This window comes from Arvicola amphibius, chromosome 12, assembly GCF_903992535.2.
Source record: "Arvicola amphibius chromosome 12, mArvAmp1.2, whole genome shotgun sequence".
Lineage (NCBI taxonomy): Eukaryota > Metazoa > Chordata > Mammalia > Rodentia > Cricetidae > Arvicola > Arvicola amphibius.
Window position 1 is genome coordinate 68,223,592 of NC_052058.2, and position 23,555 is coordinate 68,247,146.

The following is a 23,555-nucleotide window of genomic DNA, read 5'->3' on the forward strand; positions in this document are numbered from 1 at the left end:
CCCTCGTTATTTTAATTTTTATTTGTGTGTATGGTGTGCACATGAATGTAGACACCTGTGGCGGGCAGAGGTGATATAGGGCATCTTCCTCAGTCACTTAACCTCTTTATTTACTAGGACAAGGACTCCCACCAAGCCTGTTGCTCACTGTTTCTGCTAGTCTGGATGGCCAGCAAGCCCTTGGGATCTGCCTGCTTACCTCCCAGTGCTGGGGTTACAGGCCCTGCAATCACTCCTGACTGATGTCTGTGTGGGCTCCAGCGGTCTGAGTGCAGGTCCTCAGGCTTGCACAGCAAGCACACTACCCACTGAGCGCCTCTCCACCTTGTCCTTTGAGACAAGGTTTCCCAGTGGGACCCGAAACTTGCTGATGACTCTAGTGTTGGCTGGCCTGCAACCCCCGGAAATTCACCTGTCTCCACCCCCCAATGCTGGGTTTGCAGGCATGTAACTGACCTATCTGTGTAGACGTCAGAGATCTAACTCCGATTTTCACGCTGTGCCCTAGCCCCTGTGTAGAACTTATTCTAAGACATAACACAGCTCTTGGTCCTGGTGGCCTTATGTAGATGGAGAATTGCTTATTGGAGGCTGGGTTGATCCTTTGTGGGCATGGAAGCCAAGAACTATCTTTTCCTTATTCAGAGACTGAAAGCTTCCATTTGAAGATCTGTTTAGTTACTGGGAAGGTTTTAACCTTTAAAGTAGAAGTTCTTTGTTTTTGCAAATGGCTCAGTGTAACATCACCTGCAGCTAGACTCAACAGAGTTTGGCTCAGCAGAAAATATAGGTGAAAGTGTTGGAGAAGTTTAGATAAGTCTAGTGAAATTCATTTAAATATTTTGCTTGATGTTGTAGATATTCTTTTCTTTCTATTTTTTTTGGGGGGGGAGAGGGAGGACCCCACCGAAACTGGAACTCACTACTTTGTCTGGACTGGCTAGTCAGTAAGCCCCAAGGATCTTCCTATCTCCACCTCTCAGTCACTGGGATTACAGGCAGCACCACCACGCCTGACTTTTTACTGAGCTCCAGAGAGTGACCTCAGGGCTTTCCTGCTGGAGTGGCAAGCCTTTTTCTGTATGACTGAGCTACTTCCTCTCCGCCCCCAGCTTTTTGGAATTGTTAAAATTCATTGTGTGAGCTTTCCTTTTTTTTCTTTTCTTTTTTCCTATGCTGGGTATCAAGCCCAAGTTCTTTCACGTGCTAGTGAGCCTCATCCCCAGCCATTGTAAGTTATTGTACAGATGAGACCATGAGACAGAGTGCTGCCTGCTGCCCTGAGGCCCCTGTACAGCAGAAAGCTAGTGGCCTGGAGGTTGCTCCTCACCCTCTACAGTGACTTTTTTCTTTTCATTTTGTGTTTTACTTGTGTTTTTTTCTCACTGGGCAGTTTATTTATTTATTTATTTATTTATTTATTTATTTATTTATTTATTTTGGTTTTTCGAGACAGGGTTTCTCTGCAGCTTTTTTAGAGCCTGTCCTGGACCTAGCTCTTGTAGACCAGGCTGGCCTCGAACTCACAGAGATCCGCCTGCCTCTGCCTCCCGAGTGCTGGGATTAAAGGCGTGCGCCACCACAGCCCAGCTGGGCAGTTTATTTAACACAAGAACTCATTTTTACTCCATCTTGATGTCTTTATCTTTAGTATCCAACCAAACGCCCAGTATGTGTTACATTTCAAAATATGTTTGTAAAATGAATACATCATTGAATGATCCAGGCAACAAACTATAGGGGTCTCTAAGGTCACTGTTTTCTTTCTATAAAAATACAACAGAAATGGCTGGGCGGTGGTGGTGCATGCCTTTCATTCCAACACTTGGGAGGCAGAGGCAGGTAGATGTCTGTGAGTTTGAGGCCAGCCTGGTCTACAGAGTGAGTTCCAGGACAGCTGTAGCTAGAGAAATCCTGTCTCATAAAACCAAACCAAACCAAACAAAAACAAAAACAAAACTCAAAAAAAAAAAAAAACAAAACCCAGAAACATGACTCAATAAAGAAATGGCAGGGCCAAGATAAAAGTTCTGATCCCAAAACTCATACCCTGTGTCCTTCAGTATACATGTGTCATAGCTTAAAAATGCAAAATGTGAATACATGTCAGATTTTTAGAAAAATCTCAGAAAAAAAGTTCCACGAGCATGAAACATAGAGAACTGACTTCTCAGGGAGCATCGTCCAGTCATTTCTGTAGTCAAAATCTGACCCCCTGACAGTGAAGAACGGACCCCAAGTACTGGGTGGCAGCCCTCCTTGACAGTGAAGAACTCCATGCTGCTACCCTGAAGGTGTGTCACAAGTTCATTGCTGAGGAGATCTGGAACCAGAGTCACTAACAAGAAAGTAAAAGATTGATTTATACAGGGTTAGAAATCAGGGCCCCCAGGGCTGCCATGCTCATGAATGGAATCTTTGTAATTTAGCTTTGGGGAAAAGAATATTTTCTCTGATAATGTTAAAGACAGTCGTATACAAAGGTTTTAGTTTAATTTTTTTAATGTTGTCTATATTTTTAATCCCTTTAAAAGGAGTTTTGGGAAGATGTCATCAAGTTTTGTGTTTCTATACAGACAATATTTCATTACAGAGTTCTAACCTGTCCAGTGTGGCAGGTGATCCAGCTTACCAAGAGCCCCTGGTCTGTGACAAGGACAATGCCCTAGGGATTGCCAAATAACATTTCAGATCATGGGTTTCGATTTATTAATGTCACAAAATCAATTTAGTGATCTGCAGGCCAGCATTTTCCAACAATGAAATGGGAAACAGAATAGTAGATTGCATCACAGGAGAACGTTTTTTTAAAATTAAGCTTGAGATTAGCTGTGTGTTTGTTAAAGTTGCAATGCAAAGTCTTTTTTCTAGTGTGCATTGTTGCAAGAAAAGCTTGAAAAAATGCTATGATAAAAGATACCAAAAAAACTTCAAGTTCTTGCTTTTTAATAATCTTTGCTGGTGCAAGAAGCTTTCTCAGAGGGGTAGGTGGTGATTTATATGATTTATGCAATAAGTGATAATACAAATTGAAAGCACCGTGGAGTCAGGCGGTCCATGAACTGCACCTGGAAAGACAGGTAGGGTTTGAGGAGAGTGGCTGAGAGCTGAGGTGTGGGTGAGAACGACGGCGAGACTGCAGTAGGTATCGGTGCACGCTGGAGAGCTGGAGGATATGGTTTGCGGACAGAAAATGAAGCAGGATTGGTCAGACTTCGGGTGCTCTGCAGTAACTTGCCTGGAGAGTTTGTGTGAGATCGGGTAACCTGCTCGGGTTCTGCAGCTGAGGAGTGATATGGTATGCTCTGGGATACTTTCCATCTCCTCCCACCTCAGTGTGGCCGTAGAGCTCTGAAGAGAATTCGTCTAGGTGGTTTGTGGATAACAAGTCTCTGGCATCAGATCAAAGTGAGCTGGAAAGGAGTCTGGTAGTTCCCCAGGATGTAAATAGGAAGGTAGAACAGGTCCCATTGTGGGTGCGTGTGAATCACGCCGTGCAGGAGACCCAAGGTGCTGTCTGTTTGAAATATGTTAGAGGACGGATTTGAAGAGCATTTCTTGTTACCGTGCTGAATGTTTGCTCTCACTGGAGAGGGAAAGCAGATAAAGGGCTCATTTTTTAGTACTGGCGACTACCTGAAATATGCGTGTGGGGGATTTGTCAAGTGGCCTCTTTCCCCTCGACAGAGCCTCCCTGCAAATTAGGGCTTAGGAAACATTTCTCATCTCTGGGAAGGAACATTTAATATTTAACTGTGTAAGTATTTTCTCCTCACAACTGAAGAGAACTTTAAAATAGTTTGTGAAGTGATAATGTTCACTAAGGAGAAGATAGTTGCTGTAATTAGAAAAGAAACTCATTTTTAAATTTAAACCCATTTTAAATGGCTGTTTGTAGCATTAAACCCACTGATCATTTTGATGAACTTCTACTTAGAAATCTTGCTTCTTGTTGTAGCAGATTCCCATGGGCTGTAAATGGCGGATACCCTAGGAATTTCTGCTTTTACTCTAAACCACTGGAAAAATCAAATGTGCTTGTGTCTAGGAGTGCAGTTGCTTACCTCTGGTCTCGGGAGATTGTACACAGCTTAGATGTGGGATGGGAGGGCCCCGCTTAACCACAAATGGGGCAGCAAGTCTCAGCGCCACCTGGGAGGGATGGAGGGATGTGAGACCCAGAAAGGGACTTCTAAAGGAGCGCGTGGAGAGTCCCGCCTCTGCAGGAGGGCGCATGCATGAAAAGTGAAGGGCGTATTCGCTATGCTTATCTTATGAAGGCATCCCATCACAATCGGATGCTTGTAGAGGGGATGCCAGCTGGCTGGGTATTTTCGTGATGTAAATTGTCCATCCGCTCAGAAGAGCAGAAGGACAAGGAGTCCTTGTGTGAAAGACTGAATTCCAACCCAAAATGCAAGGGCGGGAGGTCCTCCTAGAGATCTAATGAGATCTGCTTGCGGTTTCCACTTTATTTGCAGTTTTCAGCGTGTCATTTTTCCCGCTCTCCCGCCTGTGATTCCTGTTTGACGTAATTAATCAGTCTCTCTCCTTTCACTGCTCCTGCTTGGGGCTGGGAAGGACCGCATTGGAAAAATGGTGCCTCTTTTTTCCAGCGGTATTGTTTTCCTTGCCTTTCTGCTTGACTGGCTTATTTTCATAGCTGTATTAGTAAGAGAATATCATTCACAGTTGATTTTGGGGATGATAAGTTCTGTTTACTGTTCTTGTGCATGCTCATTTGCAAAAGAAAAGGTGTCTTTCTTCTTGTGAAATAGTAAGTGCTTCTAGGTATCAAACGTGTCTAAATTGTCAATAATCTTAGAAAAGTCTAAATAAGACCCCGTCTTCTGTAATACAAGAAAAATTCAGATGTATTGCTTCAGATTTTAAAGCAGCACACCCTATAAAGTGCAGTTGGAGTTTTAGTAGAAATCTTTGTTTTGTTTGTTTTTAGGCACATGGATTGAGAAACTTTTACATTTTTTTTCACATATTTTATCATATTTTTTGCCTTTCCCCCAAGTTAGTTGGGTAGGGGATTCAGGGCCCTACACACACACTTGAAATCTTGTGTTGACCAATTGTTCTGAGCATGAGGCTCGCCCTGAAGTGTGGTTGGGGGACCCAGTGCCAGTCTATTGAAGAAACTGATTGTCCCTCTCCCAGCAGCCCTCCCTTGCAAACAGTCTTGGGTAGAGATGGGGTGGGGACTTTGTGTCCATCCCCCCCCTTCCCCAAGCTGGGATCTTGTTTGGTTTGAACCTGTGCAGTATTGTCTTTCCTGTCCCAGTCTTTCTGTGTCGTTGTGTGTGCATCCACCCTGTTGTGTCTGGAAAATAATTTCCATGGAATCATCCACTGCCTCGGGCTCTTAAGTCTCTCTGCTGCTTTCCCAAGAGTCTGAACCTTGAACTGTAGGACATTCCAGTTCGGGCTGGGTGCTCCAGAGTCCCTCACTCTGCTCATTCTTGTGGGGTTCTGTGCAAGAAGGAGCATCTCCAGTGAGAATCAAGCAATGCATTGATCTACAGGTATAGTAATAGATCATTAGGAGTCATTTTATTGTCGTGTTCATTTAGCAGAATATTAGTGGTAGGTTTTCACCTCAGACCCATGAAATCTTTGTTTTTGTATTCTTGGATTTCTTAAATCATCTGTCAGTCACATAGTAGATATTTTAGGCTTTGTTGGTCATACAGTGTTACCCATATAGCTAGCTCTGCCCTGGTCTCCAATAAGCAGCCAGGAATGGTGTCACGCAAGTAGGCATGGCTCCATTCCAGTGGAGCTTTTCTTTACAGAAATAGACGAGCTCCAGATAATCTCCAGGCTGTCTAGAACATCGGCTCTGACTTAGACTCTAAACTTACCTACAGGGAGCATCCCACGCCCACGCCGAGTCTGACAGAAGGCAAACTCAGTGATGTTTCTAAAATGTAAAGAAAATCCTTCCTATAGGTTAGGTGTGAGTGCTGTGTAATAACTGAAGATCGGAGGATCAGGCCTGGACTTCCAGAATGTTCTAAGTGTTCAATCTCCAGTTCTCCCTTTCTTCCTTGCCCCCATCATCCTTCTTCTCCCTGCTCCCTCTCTCTTACTCTCCTCTCCTTTGTTCTTGGTTATCTCCATGAGCGTCATACACTTTGCTCTTAAACCCCCAGCCAGATCTGTTTCTTTCTTTTTTTAAAATAAACACCTGAAATTTCTTCTTTAAAAAGTCAATATTTCCATACTAGTTTAAACCAGCAGAATATAGCAAACACCCTGCCTGAAAATGCCAGCTCTGCTCAGCAGAGACTGGGATCAAACAAGTCTAGGCTTCTAGACAAAGGAAGTAACTATTCTCTTACCTGCTGGAGAGTCCTGAAACAGAAGTTAACTCTTTGCTGCTGTGTCTGTTAAGAATTGCTGATGGTCTTAGACGGGTGTTACATAGTAGCAGTTTGGGGGACTTGGGTGGAGATGCTGATGGCTTTAGACAGGTATTACATATTAACAGTTTGGGGGGTTGGGGTGGGGAAGGAGCTTGAGGGGACGAGACATTTCACCAGTGTTTGCATGTAAAGGATATCACAATGAAATTTCAGACATTTACTTTTCTAAACATCAGATGTATTTTTTTATTGGCCTAGGAAGTAGAGCCTTGAGGAAATTGGCCCCGGATTAAGATGCAGTGGAGGTTGCATTCAGATGATCTAGTCGCTCCAATCCTGGAAATACTGAGTAACCAGCCCCTGTTGTGTTTACCACCTGTCTGCAGTGCGTCCTTGTTATCCACTTTGCCTTGAAATGCATGGCCTGTGAAAATCCAGGGTAACACCGTGTTCCACACCCTTTCCTATCTAACCCCCTGAAAGTGTGAGAACTAAGGTGAGGTACTGACAGTAGACCGTAGTCTTGCTCTGTCGCAGTGATAAACTGCCTCACAGGCAGCTGAGAGGGGAGAGGGTTTAAGATCACAATTCCAGGCTATAGTTCCTCGTGGCAGGACTGGAAGCAGCTCGTCACATCCGCAGCAGTGATGAATGTGTTCATGCTTGCACATGCATAGCCCACTCTCTTCTTTTTTCATTCAGTGTAGGACCAGCTCATGAAATGGTGCCGCCCACATTCAGGATGGGCGCCATCCCATCAGTTAACTGGGTTAGGAAAGTCCCTCATAGGCACACTCTTAGCCAACTTAAAATAGATAGTTCCTCGCAGAGGCTTCCTTCAAAGGTGATTGTAGATCACAGCAGGGAAGGTGTTCTCAGACATAATTGCACATAAAAGTCATGGTGCGTTTAAAAAAGTGCAGATTTTGGATATAAAATGAAATTTCTGGAAATGATACTTAAGAATTTGCCCTTTTTAGAAGTTTTCTAGGTGATGCTGCCAGTTTGGTGCTTTAGTGAGGGCCAGGAGATGGAACATACTGTAGTTGGAAAGCCCGGCACGGGCTGAATGGAAGGGACAGGGCTGTCTGGAGGGAGTACCTGGAGCTATCAGTATTAAGAGCACCTTCTGGTCTTGCAGGGGACCCAGAGTTTCCTCAGCACATACATGTGGCTCACAACTATCTTCCGATGCCTGAGGGCTTCTGCATACACATGATACATATACATATACATAAAATTAAGTTATTTTTTTGAAGTCACTCATAGTGACCCTGGAATATCTGTTAGTCTTTTCTCTCTTGGGGATCTTTGGTGATGCTGTCCCCATGGGCTTCACTCTAGGCCAGGATGAGTCTAGTCCATCTGTGCTACCAACTTCCTGTCCACTGAAATCCAGCCACACTGAGTCATCCCATCAGCACAAGACACTTATCTTATTAAAAACAGTTTCTGAACCAAGGAGATGGCTCAGAGGGAAAGGTGCTTCCTGTTTGGGACATACACACTGGAAGGTGAGAGCCAATAATTGTCCTCTGACAGGTAGACAGACAGACAGACGGAAACACACATCTTAATTTTTTAAAAAGAAGTTTGTTTTCAGTTCTCTCTTTTTTATTTAATTACTATTCTTTATAATAGAATTGCTTGGAAATTGTCTTTAAGCTGGCTTCAGTCTGTACTCCATCCCGCCCAGCTCCACCCAACCCAACCCAGCCCAACCCAGCATTCTTTGTTGTTTTTATCTAGTCTTCTACCAAACCACTTTTCAAGATAGTAGAGGGTTGTAAAATCTAGTGGCCAGTGCTCAACCTCCATCTTTCTGGATCTTTCAGAAATATTTGACTCAGATGCTGTCTCTTATTGAAAAACATACCAATTGGGTATCCTAATGGTCAGCCCTGAAGCCATTTACATACAGGTAAATGGTAGACACTGAGCAGGGTGTATTTGTGAATTTATATGTATATGTGCACACTGTAATAACAACTAATGAAAAAGAGGTCATGAATTTGAAAGAGAACAAGGGAGGGTTTGAGGAGAGGACAGGGAGGAGGGAAATGATATAATTATATATTACCTCAAAAAAGTCTCCTTTTCTTTAGTTGCTATTTCTCATGAGTCTTCTTTGCTGGGTCTTTATTCCCCATATCTGAATGTTGTTGTCCCAAGTCCCAGTGCTATCTGGCCTCACTTTTATATCTATTTACAGACATTTTTGTCTAACTCCGTGGCTTTGAATACTGGTTGTTGATAACTTCCAGATTTCTCCATCCTGCCTATACTTTTCCCTCAACTTCAGACTTGTTTCTTTCTTTCTGTGGTAGTGGATTTTGAATCCAGAAAGTGCTTTACCACAGAGCTACACCCCCAGTTCCAGACTTTTGTGCATTAATTGCTTACCTGACGTTTTCATTAGGTGTTTTGTGGGCACCTCGAATGCATACCCACCAAGCTCCCAGTTTCCTCAGCTACCCCTGCAATTGTTTCAGTAAGCATCAGCTTTGTCTTTCCAGTTGCTTATGCCAAAGCAACTTGTGCCTCATATCCAGTCAGTAAAGCTCATCTACCCACCCCTCAGAATGTCTGTGTGAATGTATGTCTACAGTATGTATGTCTACAGCATGTCTACAGCATGCCTGTCTATAGTATGCCTGCAGTATGTCTACAATATGCCTACAGTATATATGTCTACAGTATGCCTACAGTATGTCTATAATATGCCTACAGTATGTCTATCTACAGTATTTCTACAGTATGTATGTCTACAGTATGTCTACAATATGCCTACAGTATGCCTACAGTATGTCTATCTACAGTATGTGTGTCTACAGTATGTCTATAATATGTGTGTCTACAGTATGTCTATAAATGTGTGTCTACAGTATGTCTATAGTATGTGTCTACAGTATGTCTGTCTACAGTATGTATGTCTACAGTCCAGTCACCGCTTGTCACTGCCACCTTCCACCAAGCTGTTGTCCTCTCTTACCTAGGTTATTGCAGCCCCTCCTCAACTAGTTTTTTCTTTCCATCCCAACTAGATAGTGTTTTGCCAGTGCAGTAGCCCCAAGTGAGCCTTAAAAGTAGCAGCCAGGGACTAGTGAGATGGCTCAGTGTCCAGAGGCACTTACGCACAAGACTGTTGACTTAAATTTGAGCCCAGACCCCACAAAGTTGTTCCCTGACCTCTACATGTGTACTGTAGCATGTATATACCTACATTCATACTCATAAACAAAATATGAATTAAGTAAAATTTAAAAGGAGTAGAGCATGTGTCTCTAGTCTATTTCCATCTCACTTGTGGTAGGAGCCTCCAGACTCCTGTATCCTCAGCCTGTCCCCTCGTTCTTTCCGCGTTACTCATGCTGACCTCCTGACCATTCCCTAAAGCTGGCTGGCAGCCTGGGGCATTGCATTTGTCCTGAGAATGCTCCTCATCCAGGTGTTCACTCAAGGTGTGTGCTCAGACATCAGTGGACCTGTGTTAGTGAGGTCACCTCTGATAGTGCAGTGTCAGATAGCATTCCTCCCTCCATATCTTTTGTTATCTGACACGCGTGTGTGAGTGTTCATGTTTTGCGTGCGTGCGTGCGTGCGTGCGTGTGTGTGGTGTGTAGGCTGGAATCCACCATCAGATATTATTCCCCAGGAGAGGTAAGTACAGCTTGTCTTTTGAGACACAGTCTCTCACTGGCATCTGGGACTTGCTGACTGGACTAGGTGGCTGGCCAGCAAGTTCCAGGAATCAGCCTGTCTCTGCCTTCAACGCAATGGGATTCTGAAAGTGCGTGCTCCCTTGTTTGACCTCTTATGTGGCTGCTGGAGACCACACTCAAGTCCTTGCACCTCCTGGCTGAGTCGCATCGTTGCCGTCTTCTTATTTTATCCCAACCCTGCCCAGCCCTGCGTCCTGCTAGATTGTTAACTCCACTTGTTTGGCACCGTGTGTATCTTGTTTTCTGCTGTGGTCTCGTGCTTAGAATATTGACTGACCGGCACATATTAATGTTCAGTAAACATTGGTTGAGTGAGTGGAATAATTGTATCTCTACAACTATCAGGACTAGTGAGGGCTGCTGTCTTTGACCTAATGGGTAGCTGTGGTAAGAAATTAAAACACAGCCATGAAAACTGAGAAAGTCATTCTGTAGCTCGCCACGTATGGTTTTGTAGGATTTTATTCTACTGATGAGAGCTACAAGCAGAGCGTGGTTGTGGGGAGTGGGAAGGGGGCATGCTCATTAGAGCTACAGAAACCGAACAGTAAAAGCTTAGGACAGTCTCAGTCGTCTGTCACAGTGAGCTTGGGTAATTAATTCACCCAGTAAATAGCTGATGCAGAAATAAGGCTGCACTGTGTAGCCTGCCGTGGCTTTGTGCGCTGTGGGAGGGGATAGAGTTGCGCTTGGCCTCTACTACACTGCCATCCTTAGATGCTGGAACCATTTTTACAAGCAGACTATTTTCTCATGATTCTTTTGCCAATATCACCTAATCTGCACAGGGCAATAAAGACCTTCCCCCAAATGCTGATGTCTTCTTTCTCACAATTTTACACGTTCAAGCAGTTTTACTTTTGCTTACTTTCTTTCCATAATAAATTTAATCATTGGCCTTCTCTGCCTTCCTCACGTCAGTTGGTTCCCACAGCTAGAATTTGGCCTGACTTAGCAGAGTGAGTAGGTTTTTTTTTTTTTTCTTTGCCTGAGTGTGGCTGAGTGGGAGGGAAGTTGGGCCTCATTCCTTTAGCTCAGCTCAAGGATTTCAGGCATGTTGTGACCCACTAGCCTGAATCAGGGTTGGTATTAAGCCTTGTAAGCATGAGGTTTCAGTTAATAAGCAACGTTCCCAGTTCTTGGCTTGGACTTCCATGTGGTAATCTTATCTCATTTGGTGAAGATGTAACATGAATCGGTAGAGGTACCCAAATTAGGATAAATTTACCTAAGTTTGATAACGGAAAATGTCAGCTTCTGATGGCAAATTGTGCTGGTTTTAAATGACCTTCGGAGCATGCTTGACATTCTAGGATTTAGCTAAGCATTCTCTGTGTCTACACAATGGTTGTCTGACGAACGTGGCTGCATTTAATAACTGGGTTAGTCACAATTAGCTTGGCCTTTGAGTCTGCTGAAGAATATGTAGTATTTGGGGGACTCTGTCCTTTGGCAATACAGGGTATCTTTTGTGGGTTTGAAGTGTAATGTTCTGGGTTAGTGGCCTGATAGTACCATGTGGTGTTTGGGGGAGTTATGAGGGAAAGGTGTCCCTTACCACAATTTAAGATTGATACTTTATGGAAAAATCTAATTCCTTAGAAATTGTGAGGTTTTTGCCTGCAGGACTGTGTTCTTCTCTTTAGCTTTGTACTGATCATTGTTTTTGATGTATAGAATCTTACTAGCTTTTATGAAAGAAACCTAAGTCATCTGTCTCCCTGTATTTAGGCTCTGCATTTGGTGTGTCTGTGGTGCAAATGTGGGAGGAAGCGTTTCCTGCACACTCTTGTAAGATGTGACTGCAGAAAACCTGGGCCATGCATTGGAGAAGAAGTGCTTTCTCAAGTTGAAAGCTCCCTTATGTTCATTGTAATAGGTTTAGTTGACAATTACTATTTGCTAAAAAATGGTGGTTGTCCTCGTCTGCAAACTGGTAATTTAAGGGCACTTTCCGTGGGTCTGTGCCCTTTCCTGATGGCATTTGGCCAATTGACAGAGCGTGAGACCATGAACAGTCACTGAAATTTAAGGGAAGAGGTCAGTTGCTCTGTTCTCCTCCCCCTGCTATCTCTCTTTGGGCATTCTGTTTAAAATGTGATGTTTAAGGCGGTGGAAGGAACCGAACTCCTCACTCAGGGCCTCAGGACTGAGTTTTCGGTAGTAGGGATGACTCTGCTGAACTCGCTCTGGTCCCCTCAGCACATCCTGGGTGTGTTTAACTGTTGTAGCGCTGTCTGGTCTGCTGGAAGATCGCAGGCCATCTCCGACTTGGCTCTGGGCTCTCTGGATTGGTGTGGCTGTGTGTGCAGTCATCTCTGAGGTGGAACAATGACAGCTGGTATGCAGCTGGACATGCTGTCCTGGGAACTCTGCTAACAACACTGGAAACGTTTTCAAACAGTTGCTTTCTGTGTCTACTGTTTGTGTTAACTGTTTGGGGGCCCCAGTTAGTAGCCTAAACATACATCCTCTCTAATTGACTTTGTTCTCCAGCTTCAGGAGTGTTGTGCTCCTTAGTCTGACTTCAGAGAGTGTGCTCATTTTCTGGATTCTGGAGAGTGAGCCTGTAAGTTCAATGGCCACCAGTGGCAACTAATTTGGTTCTTTAGAGGGAAATTGTTTTGTTCTGATTCAAGCTGTGGAAGGCATTTTGGAATCCTGGAAAGTTCTGTATGGCCTTTGTCATCCATCACTAAACTGTAAAGGCGGTTGTTCCACAAGGTCCTCATGGAATTCTTCTGAACTGCACACAACAGAGAGACGTTTATGTTCCCCAGCAGTCAGTGTTTGCATCTAGTTCTAAGACAGGAAGAGCTTCTCCCTACTCAAAGAGATTAGAAATACTTCACCACGTAGGAGGCTGGAGCAGAATTCCTTGGCTTGCCCTGCTGGGAGCACGGCTGGATTCTCATTGTTCAGGCAGCCCCTCCTCTTCTCATTCCTTCAAGACTGTAGGATTCAGAGCAGAAAATATTAATTAATTCGAGTGCTCCATTCTAAACTTCTACACTTGAGTTTTGTTTTTTGGTTTTTTTTTTAATGTGGCAGGGGAGGAAAAGGAAGCTGAGTACTTTCTGCAGGGTGTGTGGTTATCTTCCTGTGCCTGAACAGAGGTGCTGTGCCCAGAGTTGCACTTACTATTTCCCATATCATTTGATCTGGCTCTGTACCTTAGAGCCATACCATCTAGTATGACTTGCTCCCGTTAGGAAATGATAGTACCGCAGCGTCGCTGGATTGGAAATCAGAGGACCTGGACTTAGGTTCTATCCATCTATCAACTAATTGGCTCTTACTTTGCCAGTGTGGAATGAAGAGATGGGCCAATATGAGGCCGGGGGTGCGGTGAGATAGAGGGAGGGCAGGCAGGAGGAAGGCGAGACAGGCGTGGAGGTGTGCAAGTGTAGCGTACAAGTTAGGGTTTCCAGTTCCCCGTCCTCCATGATCATCATTGCGCACCCTGGCCCTCCATCCCATTTGTTTTTTTTTTAATTTATTTATTTATTATGTATACAGTGTTCTGCCTCTCTGTATGCTTGCTGGACATAAAGAGGGCACCAGATCTCATTACAGATGGTTGCGAGCCACCATGTAGTTGCTGGGAATTGAACTTAGGACCTCTGGAAGAGCAGTCAGTGCTCTTAACCACTGAGCCATCTCTCCAGCCCCTCCATCCAATTTCTTGACCATGTCTGCTGTGTGTGTGTGTGGTGTTGGGGTTGAGCTCAGGGTCTTTGCATGCTAAATGGGTATTCCACTGCAGAGCTATGCCCAGAACTCTTTGTTTGGGGTACAGGGTCTTCACTCCTCTATCCTGAGTTTGGGATTGTAAGGTTGCACACCACACTGGATATGTTTCTTTGTTGTACAAACTAGATTCCAAATTCCTTGAAGCAACTTACATTTTTTAGCCTTTTGTCCTTCGGGTACATCAGTAAAAAGGGTGCTGTTGGAGGAAATAACACCTCTGCAGAAATATCCGTACAGAGTTGTGGTCTTCCACCCTCTTCTCAGTGGCCAGGCTTTGCCCAGTAAGGGTACTTGTGGGGGGCAGGGAGGGCTGCAGGTACCTATTAAATAAAATGTCTGAAGAGGGCCTGCACAATAGCTTCGTGTACTTGCTCTAGCAGCCTGCTGAGCTGAGTTTAGTACCTGGAACCCAGTGAGGGAGGAGAGAACTGACTCCCAAAAGGTGCCCTCTGACCTCCACAGGCATTTCCACACTCACCCTCTCATGCACAACCATAATAAATACATTTTTTAAAAAATAAAGGTCTCTGAGTTTTTCAGCCATTTCTCACTCAACTTCCCCAACTGGCTTTGCCTCCTACCATGAGTGCAGGTGCCCTTGGTTGTAACTACAAAGGGGACACATTATCAGAACTCTTGTCACTCCCTGCTTTAGCCCACTGTCCACCCTCAGTCCCAGCACTGCCATCCCTGCCCCTGGAGCTCCTTTAAATGCACAGTGAATGGTGGCTTGCTGCCAGCGGGCATTTCTTTAGGCACTGTCTTATTTGACACTTAACTCTTAGCAGATTTGTGTGCATGTATAATACTCATCCATGCTTGTGGTTGGGGGGCCCTAGTAGGTTAGTGTGTACACACGTTAGTGTGCCCATTGTGGATATCAGGTGTTCTCCATCGCTTCCCCCCCCCCCCTTTTGCTTTTCTTTTAAAAAAAGATGTGTTTGTCTGTGAGAAAGTGTGCTACATGTGTGTGAATGCCTGAGGAAGCCAGAAGAAAGCTTGTGTCCCCTGGAGCTGGCAGTTCTAAGCCCTCTGATATGGGTTCAGAGAACCAACCTCAGGTCAGCTGGAAGAGCAGGAAGTGCTTTTAATGGCTGACCATCTCTCCAGCCCCTCTACCTTCTGCAAAGATGGGGTCTTTCACTGACGCTGAAGCTCACTCATAGACTGGACTGAGTGGCCAGCAACCCCAGGGACCCTCCTGTTCCCACTGTCATAGCACTGGGGTTACAGGTGCACAGAGCCACACCCAGCTTTTGATGTGGACCCCTAGCCATCTCCCCAGCCCAGCTGGTAGCAGATTTTAATACTATTGATGACCCCTCTTCAGAACCTGTTTTCTTGGTTCCTACTCTCCCCGGTCACTTCCTCACTGTGTGTTTTGTTGTCTCATCTGTCTGTGCTTTAAACTGTAGTGCTCCTTGGGGTAGTTATGGAAACTGGCTCTTAATATAACTCGTTTGCTCTTTGGTCTCTGCCTGCTCCTTAAAGCTCGATATCTACATGCTCAGGGGTCCTAAGTCTTCATGTCTAACTTAGGTAAATGCTTCTGGTCTTTCAGGCCACTCCTACCCTGTTCCCTTATAGAGATTCCCTCCTGTCGAGGGGACCTGCAGGTGCTCCAGATCTAGAGTATCTGAGATGAGCTCATCCCCCACTTCTGTAATCTCAGCGAGTGGCACTGTTTACTCTTTTCAGATTGGTGTTTTTTTTTTTTTTCTTTCCAAGATAAGGTTTCTTTATATAGCAGTCCTGGCTGTTGTGGAACTCGCTTGTAGACCAGGCTGGCCTCGAACTCACAGAGTTCTGACTGCCCCTACCTCCCAAGTGTTGGGATTAAAGGCATGCGCCACCACCACCCAGCCATTTGGTGACTTTTAAGCTAGAAAATTAAATATTATCCTGATCTTCCCTTCATGGGATGGGGAGCATCTGCTCTGATGAGGAAGTGGAACAGGCACAGTGGAGGCGGTCTTTAAAGCGGCTCCCTGTCCTCTCTCTCTCCTGCCGTGCCTCTGTTGGTGTCCGTGCATTTCTCTGTAGTTCGTCATCTCTGTTTCATGTTTAGTCTGTCATCTTTTTTGGAATATTGCCCATCTTAAGAAGATGTCCTTGGGCTGCGCATGGTGGCTCACACCTTTAATCCCAGCACTCTGGGAGCAGAGCTGGAGGCCAGCATGGTCTACATTATTGTGAGTTACAGGACAGCCAGGACTATGTTGAGAAGCCCTGTCTCAAAACAAAACAAACAAACAAAATCAACCAACTAAACAAATGAGAAGTTCTCCTTCATCCTTATCCCTTCTAATCTCCACACTGGCCATAAAGTTAAAACCTGACCATGCATTTCCTGGGGTAAGTCCTTCACTGGTGGCTGTTGACCTTGTGTTGAAATTGCCTTCATCTCCAGCTGTCCTTTGTAGTTCTAGCTGCTCTGCAATGCCCATTCCTCCCGTGATATTCCCTCTTTCTTACATGCCATTTCTTTTTTCTTTCTTGCTTTTTGATTTTTCGAGACAAGGTTTCTCTGTGTAGCTTTAGAGCCTGTCCTGGAGCTTGCTCTGTAGTCCAGGCTGGCCTCAGAACTCTGAACTCCTGAACTCACAGAGATCCGCCTGCGTCTGCCTCTTGAGTGCTGGGATTAAAGGCGTGCGCCACCACCTCCCGGCTCATACATGCCATTTCTTTAGCTAAACCACTGTCTATTTCACTAAGCATTTCTTGGTTTTATAAGTAGATGCCACTCCCCTCAGGAAACACCCGACAAACCTGGCTTAGGTGGCTTTCACCCATGCCCCTCAGATGCGATGGCCCACCCTTGTGATAGGACCACTCCTAGGAACCGCCCTCCTGTGACCACAGTGGTTAGAGCGTGACTCTGGGGCAGTGTACGTGGTGGTCTGGACCACAATGTGACCTCATATGCAGACTTATTTTAGAAGGTATTTGCTATAGGTCAGGCTGCTAACAAGCAGTGAGGTGTCAGAAAGGTGGGGAGAGGAGAGTCAAGGTAATGTGTAACCCACAGATTAGCGAGTAACCCCATGAGCATCCCACGCCACCCGCTCCTGTGCTAAATCGACTGTTTGCTCTGCTAAAATGTCAGATAGGAGGTTTCTGGAGTGCCATGTTTTGACAGCAGAGACAATGCAATGGTTCTTCCAACAAGACTGTGTGAACTGTAGTGTGTGACCTGTGTGCAGGAAAAACACTGTACCTCTCCTGAGGGGAGTTCTGTATTGTGTAGCTCTTTGGTGAGTGCACTTTCTAAGTCGCCCCTGGGGCAGCTAGGTCCTTGTATTAATAGGTCTAAACCCTCCGTTCAAGAGTTTTCTTCATAAACTTTATCATAATATTGTTTTATACCTTGTAAAACTTTCTGATGGGTCAAGGATGTGTAAGAGTGGATGGGGCAGGATTTTCCTCATCTTTACAAAAGAGAAACTGCTACATCAGAATCAGATAGCTAGTGAGTAAAGGGGCCAGGCCTCACAGTACCCAGTCTCTCTCTCTCTCTCTCTCTCTCTCTCTCTCTCTCTCTCTCTCTCTCTCTCTCTCTCTCTCTCTCTGTGTGTGTGTGTGTGTGTGTGTGTGAGACTATTATTAAATCTCTTTTATGATCTGAACTCGTTGAGAAAGTCAGTTTTAGTGTGGATAAAACTGGGTTGGAGGATATAGCCTGGACTCAGAGTAGTCTCTTTCCCAGCGTCTGAGAGGGTTCTCCATAGGAGAAGGTAAGGGTGGTTATTTCCTTCTAAGAGATGATTGACTTGTAGGGAGTACATGCAGGCTTCTTGAGAGCAAAGATGTTTTCTGTACACATCCTGTGCCCGGTGTGCACGGGACTGAGTGTGGATTGAGCTCCGCAGTTCTGTTGAGCTGTCTGTGGTCATCGTTGTCTCTGTATAACACAGAAGTAGCAGGGCATAGGTGGTGTAAAGGATAGGCCTAGTGAGTGCATGGGTGGTGATCAAATAGGTGCATATTGTCTGAGGACATGCCGTCCCAACCGCTGGCAGTGCTCAGACTGTGCAGGGACCCGCTGACCCCGTGACTGCTTCTAGAGGGCAGGTAGCCCCTTGACTCCTTCTGCCCTTTGCACCTCAGAACTGCTTCTCATGTCTCTTGTAAACATCCTCAGATACATCCTCTTGAAGATGTCTTTCTCTTTCTTCTTCTGTCTCCTTGTTGAACTTTCCTGTTCATGTCCCAAACACTCTCCTTCCCACTGGGCTGGATGAGAGAGTAGCTCTGCGGACAGTCTTCCTGCACCAAGAGAAGCGCTGTAAAGTATCGAAAGTACCCAGAAGACTCATTTTAAAAGGCCTCAGACGGTTTTTAATATCTCTTAATTAAGCTTTCACTGAAGCAGCAGCATTAAGAATAGGTGGGATCTTTAGTTTCATTTTAAAATTCATTAGCACTGTACTTACATCACAAGTTCTCACAACCAACGGTAGGGAGACAACGTACAGGTTTGGAATAGCCACCAGGTCCAGCCTGTGTGTGCTGAGGTCTTCGTGGTCCAGGGCTGGCCCCCTTCATCAAGCCCCAGGCCTAGTTTGGAATAGGGGTGTCTCTTCTCTTCCCCCACACAACGTAAGGACTTTGGTGTCTCTTCCGCAGGAAAGGCTTTTGACATCACCTACGTGCGTCTCAAGTTCCACACCAGCCGCCCAGAGAGCTTCGCCATCTACAAGCGCACTCGGGAGGACGGGCCCTGGATTCCTTACCAGTACTACAGCGGCTCCTGCGAGAACACCTACGCGAAGGCCAACCGTGGCTTCATCAGGACTGGGGGGGACGAGCAGCAGGCCCTGTGCACTGACGAATTCAGTGACATTTCCCCTCTCACCGGGGGCAACGTGGCCTTTTCAACCCTGGAAGGAAGGCCGAGTGCCTACAACTTTGACAACAGCCCTGTGCTGCAGGTAGGCACTCACAGGTGGTGTGGGAGCCGGCTGGCCTCCCCTGACTGAGAATGGAAATTATCTAAGTGAGCCATCACATGGGCAGCTAGATTTCATGCTGTGTCCATGTGTGCTATCTATATGTGAAAAAAAAGCCTTTTTCTCCCCACTGCCTGGGAGACACTGGTCCTGTTTTCCTCCCACTTGAAAACATACCCCAGGGTTTAACCTTTACAAACAGAAACAAGCTTTAATATTTTGAGGTGGTCCTTGTGCAGTTGGGGATGACCTTGAACTCCTGACCTCCCAGCCTCCTCCCCAGTGCGGAGTTAGGTGCTCACCACCACACTCAGCTACACTGCAGATTGTATTAACACTGAGCAGTTCTAACTTTCGTCTCTGCACTTCAGGAGGGAACATTTCACTTCTGACTTTTTCAAGAAGATGTTGGTGTAGGGCTGGGAATATGACTCAGTTTGTAGACTGTTTAATTTCCAGCACCTCCTAAGCCAGGAGAGGTGAAGGCAGGAAGATCAGAAGTTTAAGATCATCTCCAGCTCTGTCTCAGGTTCAAGGCCAGCTTGGATCATATGAGATACTGTCTTTAAAAGACTCTAATATTTTTACATTTTAAAATTTGAGTGTGTATGTGTGGGTAAGCAAAATAGCACGTGCACGTTGCTCAGAGGAAATCAGCAAATGGAGGTTGGTTCTCTCCTTCTACCCTGTGGATCCCAGAGATTGAACTGAGGACATTAGGTTTGGTGGCAGGTGCCTTTACCTACTGAGCCTTCTTTCTGGCCTGCACCTTCCCAAAGTAAGAAAAATAAGATATTTGAAATAATCTTTCCATTTTTCTTGCATTTTATCCTTTTTTTTGCATTTTATCCTTTTATTGCTCCTTGATTTGACAAACTAATATATATATATATAATATTATATATAATATATATTATATATTTAAATTAGCAATGGGGAGCAGCTGATGGAAGCTATTTAAGTACTTAAGAATGGCTTCCTTACCACAAAAGGACATTTTGTTTGTGCTGTTCATCGTCACTATGAGAACTCTTTCTTCTTCGCCTGAGAAGTTGAGTTCTAGAGATGGGAAATATGTTAGGGTACTTTGGTAATGTGCTTAAACATCACATTAGAAATTTTTCCCTGCTTTACAGACCGAATCAAAGATTTCTTTCACCAGTCCAATGCACATTCCTTATGCACCCTCGTACGGATTCTCTGTGTGTGGCTCAGCTTTCTTTAGGCTTCCCACATGTTCTGGTGGTGTGGTTCTGGAAGGATGGGGATCCCTGTGTCATTCTTAGTCCGTTGATTCAGACCCTGATGTCGCACCTATTTAGACGGTGATGTTAGTGTCTAAATGGAGGTGGTCTATGTATACTCACTGACTGAGGAGGAAGGAAGGCCTGGATGGGACTCCACAAACGCTATGCCCATTTCATGGAAACCTCCTGTTTTTCTGGGCTTTCCACTTCTGAATTCTCACTCTTTCTCTGGACTTTATTATAATTACTATTTTTACTATAATTACTAATTATGTGATGTGAGAGCACATGTGTACACTGTACTACCCACGTATAGGTCAGAGGACCACATGCAAGACCATCTGCCGTGTTGGTTCTGGGGATTGAACTCAGGTCATCAGGCTTGGCAGCAAGCACCCCACCCACTGCGCCATCTTTCTAGCCCTATAATTTATTCTTATAGACAAGGACACTTTCTGGTTTGGTTGTATAGTTTAGGCAAAGCCACAGATGAGAATATGTTTTGCTGTGTATCCAGTCCCCTACCCACTGTGCTCTTTTAGGCTGTCAGGAGATGGTGAATATGAAAGTAAATCCAATTATTTACCAAGGCCTTTCAGGAAAGAGTTCCTGGTGGTACAGACAAAATAAGTGGCAGAGTGGGTAACTGATTTGGATAGATGCAGTGGCTAAACACTGAAAGAAAACCTTAGGAAAGGTGATAAAGCAGACATCTGCTAGCCTTGTTTCTTTGTCCAGTTGATTGTGTTTCCTGTCCTGGAGAGACTGCAGTGGGACCAGTAGGAAAGAGTGGTTCTCTGGCTCCTCCCCTTGTCCCTTGCCCATCAGTGTCTCCAGCACTTCCCCTTGCTGAATGCCCATCATCTCTAGCAGCTCCCCTTGCTGCATGCCCATCATCTCTAGCAGCTCCCCTTGCTATGTGCGCTTCAGCCTTTCTTGAGCAGCTCCCAGCAGGGATTCTGCTGTTAGCTGTTCTTTATGCCATAGAAACTAGTGAGACTCTGTGGTAAGATTGCTTTGGGCGTCTGCATAAATTTTGTGAGTTCGTTTCATTGTGCAGTAGCTTTAACTATGTGTGTCTGGATATAAGAGCCCTGGCTCTCATCACTTGGGGCCAAGTCGAGTGAGCAGATTTGACTTCTAGCTGATAAGCATGAACTGCCTTTTCCCAGATGGAGGAGGAGGCCGTCTCAGGTTTCACTGGCTGAGTGTCAGCCTGTATTAATTTGTAGCTCTTACCATCTACTATGCACTTAGTTGTGCTGCAATGCAGCAAGCATGTTCTCGGCCACAGGGACTGAGTCGCGTTCTGATGTCTAACTGTATTAAATCTTTTAATCCTTGTAACTCTGCAGGTTGGCTGTTGTATTGTCTTCCTTTTTATAGATGAGGAGTCAGAGCTGAGAAAGGACAGAAAGTGCCCACCTCACAGTGGTCAGTGGCAGACTGAGGCTGGGACTCTGTTCAGTCTAGACATTCATGGTGAAGCAGTTGTCCTAGTGGGCCCTGGGAGCTCTCCATCTTCTTTGTAGAGGGAGCTATGGTAGGTAGAGCTGAGGCCTGGAGGAGGGATTAGAAGCTTTAAGAGGTGTGTTTAGCTATCTACGCTATGGACAACTAACAGATTCCTGCCATTATGGCCATGAGTGGGAGTTGTTATTGAGTTCCAAGATTGGATGCAGTGAAATCATATTCTCCTTTCTAATTATACTTGAAGCTTCATGGAGATTAGTTTTTTTATGAGCCTTCCCTGTTGCCAGGTGTTTGGCATAGCTTAAGGCAGTGGTGCTTTATCAGGAGTGGGCCTGCTGGTCTCTGAGAGCCCTCTGGAAGCATAAATGCCTGCTTTAACTGCTCCCCTCGCTGGACACAGATGGAGTGATTCTGACACATTATACCTAGGTCAGTCTCCTGGACTGGCGTAGAAGTGCTGTCTTTGGTCTGAGCTCACTCACCAGGCAGGTCAACCGAGGACTGAATCTGTCTTTTCCCCTGTGATCTTCCATGTTCAGAGACCAGCCCAGGCTTTTCACAGTGAGGGCATGAATAATCCTTATCGAGCCTCTGTTTGTGTCATATTGGCTGATGTCCCCTCTGCCAAAGCCAGCTATACGTCCAAGCCCAGAGTCAGCGTGGACAGGAACTGCACAGGGTGTGGCACTGGCAGGCTGGTCATTGGGGTCATTATGATAGCAGTGTGGCACGCGTGTAAGCACCTGATAAAGTTAGCTAATCGAAAGGACATTTATTATAAGGGCTTAGATATTCTAAAGCCAGGGTAATAGCGCACGCAGCCTGCGCTCTTGGTGCTCCGTTATAATTGTTATGATATACTTTCAGTTGGATCAGATGCAGATTCATTCACTCTGGGCCAAGTGTGAGGGACACAACACTGAATAAAATGAACAGAATTTCCTACCCTTCTGAAACCTTTAATCGGGTGTTGCAGGCAGTGTTGGGATGGATGACATACACAAACCAATGGGGTGGTGATAGTTTTAAGATTGGCCAGGGAAGATCTAACAGGCGATGTTGTGGGAAAGATGCTGACGAACACAGAACCAACAGCATTTGGATGGTCTGGGTCCGTGTACTCAGACATCACCTGTGCTTAGGTTACCTACCTGCCCCACAGCAGTGGAATTCAGGCCTAGGAGCCAGAACTAAATGGGAAGCAGTGCGTAGGGACATGCGTGCTAGAACAAGTGTGGCGTGCATGTGATCTGAGCTGGTACTCCTGGCTGCAGCTCACTTGTAGACTGAGAAGCAAGGAGAGGAAGTTCCTCCTGGACACTGGGCTTCGGATGTGTGTTTGGCTCAGCCCTTTCTGTCTTCCAGGGAAGAAGCCAGCAGTGTCCTCGCCTTTGAAAACTCCAAGTGGTGAAGTGGCTGTGCTAACTACAGATGAGCCACAGAGAGAATATCAGGGAGTTAAAGTTAGTCGTTCAGTATATTCAATGATTTAGCACAATAGGATCTGTATTAACATATGAACTATTTAGTAGAAGATTTTGTCAAATGTGTTTCTCATCTTCAGTCTTTCTGCTTCTCATTATGTATTCATTCATTCATTCATTCATTCACTCATTTCCCCCTTTCTGGCAGGAATGGGTAACTGCTACTGACATCAGAGTAACACTCAACCGCCTGAACACTTTTGGAGATGAAGTGTTTAACGACCCCAAAGTTCTCAAGTCCTACTATTACGCAATCTCAGACTTCGCCGTGGGCGGCAGGTGAGTAAACAAGGACTGGAACTTTGATGTAGAACTGTTTATGACTTTATTAGCATTTAGGGACCATGTGGATCTGCAAAGGCAAGCTATAATTTAGAAATTTTTTTCTTATCAGATCTTATTCTGGAAACTAAGCAATTGGGTGTTCTGAAACTTTAAGTCCGCACTCATTGACCCTTTAAGTCCAGAATCCAGTAATAGCGTCTGCTGAGCTGGTGCCTAAGGGAGAAACCTTGACCTTCTAGGATCTTACAAATAAGTTAAGAGCAAT

General features: G+C 45.2%; 1 protein-coding gene across 1 annotated transcript in view; it reads left to right on the forward strand.

Annotated features, from left to right (window-relative positions):
• Window positions 1–23,555, forward strand: part of Lamc1 (laminin subunit gamma 1) — a 123,542-nt gene that overhangs the window by 59,745 nt on the left and 40,242 nt on the right. The window contains exons 2-3 of the mRNA XM_038349586.2: window positions 18,479–18,783; window positions 23,154–23,284. Of these exons, the coding sequence (XP_038205514.1) occupies window positions 18,479–18,783; window positions 23,154–23,284 (436 nt within the window). The remainder of the gene's footprint in view (window positions 1–18,478; window positions 18,784–23,153; window positions 23,285–23,555) is intronic.